The sequence below is a fragment of the Cannabis sativa genome, chromosome 4, assembly GCF_029168945.1.
Source record: "Cannabis sativa cultivar Pink pepper isolate KNU-18-1 chromosome 4, ASM2916894v1, whole genome shotgun sequence".
Classification (NCBI taxonomy): Eukaryota; Viridiplantae; Streptophyta; class Magnoliopsida; order Rosales; family Cannabaceae; genus Cannabis; species Cannabis sativa.
The window spans coordinates 72,613,226-72,621,284 of record NC_083604.1 but is presented as its reverse complement, the minus strand read 5'-3'; the positions used below and the strand labels follow the sequence as shown (position 1 = coordinate 72,621,284).

Sequence of the window (8,059 nt, the reverse complement as noted above, 5' to 3'; positions counted from 1 at the left end):
CAAGGATAGTAGGGGTTCGTGAGCAGCAAGTCAACCAAAGAGAAAAGAAAGAAAAAGAGAGGGAAAGAAGAGAAAGAAAGCTAGAGAGAGAAAGGGGTTTTGCCATTTTGTATTGAAGATCAAGTGGTGGATTCTCATCCATTTTAGCTCAAATTTTGAGTGGTGAATCCTTGCAAGGCGCTCTACCAATCTACTAGTTCCGATTTGGCGATTGTCCTCTCTAAGGTGCTCTTCTACAATACCTACTTGGTGAGACTCAAACTTTTTCTATTTGTGTATCCATCTTTTGAGATGATGATGAAAGTTGTATTGGTGATCCAAGATTGTTTAATCTTGATGTTGTTGTGAGCCTCTAGTTTACTAGAGAAGAACTTTGTAATCCCATTATTGAACCTTGGTGATAGTGGATGATTTAAGCGGACTACGGTCCCGTGGTTTTTCCCGCATTGGGTTTCCACTTAAAAATCTTGGTGTCTAACTTTTATTCTTGATTTGTGTATTTTATATTGCTTGTGGTGCTTTGGTTGATATTTAATAATTGCTTGTTGTGGTGTTTGATAAGTATCCCATTTTTGACATACAAAGAGGAAAAATATTGTGGTTAATTGCAATAAGTTTTCCCAACAATCAGAAGGTTGTATCCCTTAGTAAGGCTCACAAAATAGCTCATTATGTACTGCCCATCACCAGTAGAGGTTGATGTGAAGACTGCCAAAGTAGTGGTCAGTGGTGTGGAGGAAGTAGTATTATTACATTCCAAGGTGGAGGAGCTGCCGCAGTCTCCAGTGACACAAGAGGATAGTAAGTTTGATGATCCTTGTAATGAATAGGTGCATAGTGTTCGACCCCACACGCTACCTGACCACCCTGGTGGCACGGCCACCGTTTTGGACTCCCCCGGCCTTAGAGGGAACAAGCCTGATTTGGTGTGAAGTAGCTGTGGCGAATTAGAACCGGGTTTTGTGAGTAGTGCTGGCCATGTATTGTAGCTACATGAGTTTTTGATTCTTAATATTGAATTCTTTGTTGACGTTATTGTACTGCTACTTGATGTAACTATATATATATATATACTAGGTGATTGTTACGTGCCAAGCCACGTAATGTTAGTTTTATTTAATATTTTAGTTTTTTATTTGAATTAATAATTAAAATAGTATAATTATTTGAACGATTTGTTTTATAAAAATAAAATATGTGTCGGTATATTTAGTAAGTAAAATATAGTTGTGTTATAATAATGTATGTTATTAATAGTAAAATGTACATTAATCTTCTAATTGAAAAAAGTTCTATTATCTCATTTCATATCTAATAATAGCTACACATCTATATATTTATAGACTTTCACATTCTTTGCAAATTACTAATAAGCACCAATAATATTTTTCAACCTTCTCCTCTTGGTGGTAAAATTAAAAATAAAACTAAAAATAAGCACAAACATATAAGGTAAATACTAATTACAGCCCATTTTATCTTTTTTTTATTATTATTTTTTTAAGCCCAAGCCCAAAAATCTCTAAGCCAACACAATCAATCTTCTTTTATATTATCTTTTCTAAATATTTTATCTATATTTTTCTTTTTTAAAAAGAGATTATTAATATTTAAAAGATTGTTTATTTAAAAGATTGTTTAATTTTTTGGTTTAATTATTGGATTTATTTTTTAACGGGAGATCAAACCTAATCGTTAACCAAGAATATTAAACCAAGAAATGCCGTTAGATATACACTTTTAATATATAAAGATATAGAAGAAAATAATTCTGTTATAGTTGTGATCATGTGTCATGTATATATATATATATATAATTTTAAAGAAAAATACACTTTATTATGTACGTACCGGCCGATAAGAGATAAAGGCAACAACAAAATACGATCAGAACACCATCTCGAGTAGTGGCCATTTTTCTTATTTCTCAATGCTTACTTAGTTTTTTCTTGATTAAAGCATGTAATTATATATATATATAAGCAAGTGTTAATTACGGTTATTATACTAATTTTTATATATATCGATAAAAATACATAGGTGTCAAATCAAATCCATGTGTATATCTATATAAATTTGTATGTTTCGGTTAATTGGTCGCCAAGGATATATACTATAGGGTGATTCTACAATGCATCCCCTTAAAAGGGATGTACTGGTGCACCCTTAACTTGTTTCGGCATCCAGAAAAAAATTTTAGTCTAATTTTTTTTCATATTCATGTACGTTATAGCTATTTAAGATATCCTACAAAATTTTGAAAAAATCAGAATAATTTACAATATAGAAAATAATGTTCAAACAGTTTATTTTACACGCGTATAAAATAAAATAGTCACGCGTGCAACACACTGTTTGAACATAATTTTTGGCATGTTAAACTTTTCCAAATTTCTTAAAATTTTGCAGGATGTTTGAAATAAGTATAACGTACATGACCATGAGAAAAAATTTGACTAAAAAATTAGTTCGGATGCTAAAACAGATAGGAGTGCATCAATATATCCATTTTAAGGGAGTGCATTGTAGAATTTTCCTATACTATATATAAATAAGCGACCAAAGACTTTATATGTGTGCTATCTATATTTTGATCCGTTTGTCAAAAAATTTATAATTAACCTTTCCTTAGTGAGATTTTTAGATGAATATAAAAAACAATTTATGTTTGTGTCTTCCTCAAACTGGCTATATACGTGGCGGTTTATTATTTTATTATATATTTGTAGGGAGCCTATATTTGTATATCTCTATAGATTATATAATATCTCTATCTTTTTATATATATTAAAAGTGTCTATCTAACCGCAATTCTTGGTTTAACGATTTATTAGTTTAACGATTTCTTTTATTTAGTCTTACACGATTAACTTAATAGACTGTTAACGTTAAACGTTAACAAATAAATAAACTCAAAAAATTAAACAATCTTTTTTTAAATGAAACTATACGATATAATATATGTTTATATAATAGCTATTTATCCGGTAAATAATGTCACCTCACTGTTAATCTCTCTTATTATTGTTTCATTTTCAAATAACAATGAGAAATATTATTTGTTATATATATTATTTGTTATATATATTTTTGGTAAAAAAAGAATAAAAATAAAAAACAGATAGGAATCTATAAGATGGTTTTTTTTTTTATCGATAAGAACTTGGTTTTGGACTTTATAAAATATTACTTAAATTTATATGAATTTAATTTAAATTTTTATATTTTCATATAAGATAATTAAAAAGAAAAACCGTTACGATTTTTAAGAAATAAACAATACACTTTCATAGAAATATCTCCGTGAACTGAAAATCTCAATAAGAGCTTATTATTCATTTTTTTTTAAAGAAATAAAACTAATCAAACAAACATTTAAAATTTCAAAAGGGTGATATTAGGGATTTACGAAGTCTTATTATTCGGCCTATAATACATTTTACCACTATAAAGAAAAAATCTCGTTCAGTGATTGGGTGTGATTACATATATATTTTATATAACCCATTTAGATTGGCTTACGATCCCGTTCGAGCGAGAAGGCGAGCCCAATCGTTCAGCACCCAGGTAAGCCACTCCTTCCATTCTTCTTTTATCTAAAATTTCAGTTGAAATTTTGATTTTCTTTTTTAGAAAAAATCCCGTTCAGTGATTGGGTGTGATTACATATATATATTTTTATGTATGTGTGTGTGTGTGGCACCTTCGATCAAAAAGTATAGAAATTTGATTTGCGATTTTCAAATGATTCTCTTATTAACTAATTTGAGCATTTGGGTATTCTTTTTGTGTATAGCAGTTGCTAATCTTGAGATACCTGGCTAGATGTCCCAAAAATTGTAATTTTCTTTATAGAGGACGGTAGAAAAGTGCTAGTTGCTTAACGTTGTATTCATGGCAGATACAAAGTGAAACTTAATTATCTTCCTCACTGTTATTGCGACCTTAATCAGACTCACTCTACTCTGAGAAGTACAGAGCCAGCAAAGTTTGGTAAATGGCCAGGGAGATTTTTTGTCCATTTTAAAACATTTATCGTTTGTTGCGTAGAATGATATAATCATGTTTTTTTTTTGCTTCTCTTTTTTGGGGCTATTGAATGGTGTTTAATATATGAGGGTCTTCTTTAAGAGCTAATAGGGAGTGGTGTTTTCAAAAAAAAAAAAAGTTTTGACTTTTCTTCTTTTTCTTTTTTATTAGTTCATATATATCAATTTTTTTATATTTCTTTTTTCAAGTATGATTGCAACAAAAAAGATATTTTTTTTTGTGTGATTTTATACATAAATATAAAGAAAAAATTAATCATATCGAAATTGTTCCAGAGACATGGCTTGATCTCATTCTTATATTAGTCTAAAATTAATTTGACTTTTTTTTGTGTGATTTTATATTTATATTGTGATTCAAATTGATTTTTTTTTTCTTATGTTTATGTTTTCTAACTTGTATATTAGTTCTTTTTCCTTCCCTATAACATTACATGGATAGAAGAATTGAATTTTTCTTTCTTTTGTTCTCAGATAACACAATACTTGACATCAATTCAAACCTTAATTTTGTCATGATTTGATTACTAATAGTTTCAGTTATAGTAGTGCAAGAATTATCTTCCATAATTTCTAATTGGTCAAATGCCTCTCCTTTTCTAATTTAATAGATTCTAGACTTTTGTATTTATTTTCTTTATGTAGTTCTACCACCATAGAAAATTATTTCGACTGAGTTCTTACAGATTGAAGCATCTGGTGGCCAAGCTATTACTTTTGGATGAGATGTTTCAAAAGAAGCTGATGTTGATCCAATGATCAAAAGTACAGTGAGAAAATGTTCTTCTTCATATTGTTTTTTCACGTTGTATGTTAAACGGTGGAATGGTTTGTAATATTTCTATCTCAATCTGCAGGCAGTTGATGCTTGGGGAACTATTGATGTATTAGTAAATAATGCAGGTTGTTTGAAATTTTCCTTTTCTTATGTTGTTTTCATTCCACATTCGATCTCTTGATGCTTTTTCGGTGTTTTTCAGGAATCACTAGGGACTACTTAATGATGAGAATGAAGAAATCCCAGTGGCAGGATGTCATTGATTTGAATCTTACTGGTGTATTTCTATATACACTGTTTAATCTCTTTATTCACAGTCAAAACTATCTTTATATTGAATATTTCGACATATAATTTTAATATCCAAATGAGCACCCTCTTTGGGGCCCATGTCATGGAAAAAGGACGATCTGTAGAGAAACCCAAAGAGGGCTACTGTCATTGTCTGTGGATATGAATGGTTTCAGATTTTTAACCATCTCAGTTGCATCTCGTCCCGTATGTTGTTTTCTTATAAAGAGTTTCCTCTCAAGTTCATTGTCTGTGTTTTACTTTTTCTTATCTTTCATACAAATCCCCATGATAGTAAGAGTTGAATGGCATGGGTATTAATAAATTCTGATGAGCAATATAATGCTACTCTCCCTATTCATGACTTCTAGCCCATTTAAACATATTACTAAGTATATCAAATTATGACATGAACTTTTGGCCAAAAAGTATTTACTTTTTAAAATTTGCAAAAACTAAACTTTAAATAAAATTAATATTTACGTAACTTCTAACTAGTAATATATATAAACAAGTAATAAGTATGTATTGATCAAGATTGTCTCCGCACTCTTCCATGTTATATACATAAAATTTAAATTAAGAAAATTAATTAATTGATGATGTGTGAGAGTAGTGTATTATAATTAGTCTAAAATGTTTTATAATAAGGACTATTTTAAAAAAATGTGAAAAATTATTAAGGTTATGATAAATATGGCATAAAAAGTAAATGCTACTAAATATGGCATTATCTAACCAATCAAATTAAAAATATAAAAAAAACCATATAAAACATTAAAAAAAATCTGAATTTAAAATTTATAAAAAATAAATACTTAATTGAATTACCATAAAAAAAAATATTAAAATTCCCTTCATATTTATTATTTAAAAAAAATAAAACAAATGAAACTATAGTGATAGCCAGAGGTGTCACTCACGCCGGAAAAGTCACTGGAGTTTGCTGCCAGCACCGGAAAAGTCATCGGAGTAGCTGTTGGTGCCGAAAAAGTCGACGGAGTTGCCGTCGGCGCTGAAAAAATCGTCGGAATTAGCATTGTCGCTAGAAAAATCACAGGAAAAATCACCAAGAAACTGATTTCTTTCTTGGTGACTTTTTTTGTAATTTTACCAGCGACAATGTCAATTCTGACAACTATTATGAAGTTTTCTGTCGGTGCCGAAAAAGTCGTCAGAGTAGTTGTCGATGTCGGAAAAGTGGTCGGAGTTACTGCTGGCGTCGAAAAAGTCGTTAGAATTAGAATTGTCGCCAGAAAAATCACCAAGAAAGCATTTCTTCATCAAGAAATCGATTTCTTCGCCAAGAAAGTAGTTTCTTCATCAAGGAATTAGTTTCGTTACACAACAATAATAAAAATAATGAAAACAAAACGAAAATGAAATACAATGAAAATAATTGAAACCAGTTTCATCAATCAACCAAATAGAAATATAAACAATTTAACACACAATGCACAACAATGATCTAAAACAAAATCTAAGTATGTAAACCAGTTTCAAACATAGAAATAAAATAATAAAAAGAAACTTAAAATAAAAAAATATACAATAACATCATAAAATAGAGCACCCTCATTACAGAACCCTTAAAACTTGTAAAACCAGTTTCAAACTTATGAACCCTGTGAAACTATATTCGACACTATGATAACGAAATATAAATACTAAACAATAAAGTTAACTGAAACAAGTCATCGAAATTGGCATAATTGTCAGAGTTGCTGTCAGGATCGAGAAAGTCACCAGAGTTGCTGCCAGCGCTAAAAAAGTCATCGGAATTGGTATTATGACTGGAAAAATCATAAAAAAATACCAAGAAACCAATTTCTTGGAGATTTTTTTGGTAATTTTTCAAGTGACAATGCTAATTTTGACAAATTTTTTTGGAGTTAACTGTCGGTACCGAAAATGTCACTAGAGTAGCTGCCGGTGTCAGAAAAGTCATCAGAGTTGCTGCCAACGCTAGAAAAGTTGTCAGAATTGATATTGTCATCAGAAAAATCACCAAAAAAATCACCAAGAAATCAGTTTCTTGGTAATTTTTCTGACGACTATGCCAATTCTGATGACTTTTCTGAAATTTGCTGTCGGTGCCGAAAAAGTCGGCAGAGTAGCTGCTAGTGTCATAAAAGTCGTCAGAATTGGCATTGTCAACGAAAAAATAACTAAGAAAGTGGTTTCTTCATCAAGAAATTGGTTTCTTCATTAAGAAACCAACCGATTTCTTCTTCAAGAAACTAGTTTCTTGGTAATTTTTCAGTAATTTTTCTGGCAACAATGCCAATTTCGACGAATTCTCTGACGTCGACAACAACTCTGATGACTTTTTTGGCACCGACCACTACTCCGGTGATTTTTCGGCACCAGCAGCAAACCCCGTTGTTTTTTTCAACATCAGTAACAAATAAAACTACCTAAACAAATAGAAACATTAAATATGGGATTTAAAAACCTAATTTACATATATATGGCATATCAAATACCATAAAAAGACCTAAAAACAAAAAAAAAAATACCATATAAATTGGTCAAACTTAAATGTGTCATATTTATCATAAGAACCTTTAAAGAAACTCTGAGAGTGCTTGAAGATCCAATTTAATGGCTAGATGGAGCTTGCAAGCTTCACCAAAAAGAACTCCTTGAGACATCAGTTGGAATCATAATTTTTCACACTACTACAAAAACCCCCTTTAGAGGCAGTTTTTAAGCCCTTTCAGCGTCGGTTTTCGCAAAATTCGCTACCGACGCTGATCAGGGCGAAGCTAAAGGGTTTAAATGAACCGACGCCATATGTAGCGTAGCAACCGATGCCATAGGTACGCGAATTTCAGTTTTTTCAAATTTTTTTTTAAAATTTAATTATATAATTTTAATTACATTTTAATTATATATTTATTAATTTATATATTATTTTATTTAATTTAAATTACATATT

At 30.2% G+C, this 8,059-nt stretch overlaps 1 protein-coding gene across 1 annotated transcript; it reads left to right on the top strand.

Annotated features, from left to right (window-relative positions):
- Positions 1-671: 671 nt before the first annotated feature.
- Positions 672-6,453, top strand: LOC133037135 (uncharacterized). The gene is made up of 5 exons (XM_061113970.1): positions 672-722; positions 831-926; positions 4,907-4,952; positions 5,030-5,106; positions 6,025-6,453. Exons 1-5 carry the CDS (start codon positions 672-674, stop codon positions 6,451-6,453), a joined length of 699 nt encoding a protein of 232 aa, XP_060969953.1.
- The last annotated feature ends 1,606 nt before the right edge of the window (positions 6,454-8,059 follow it).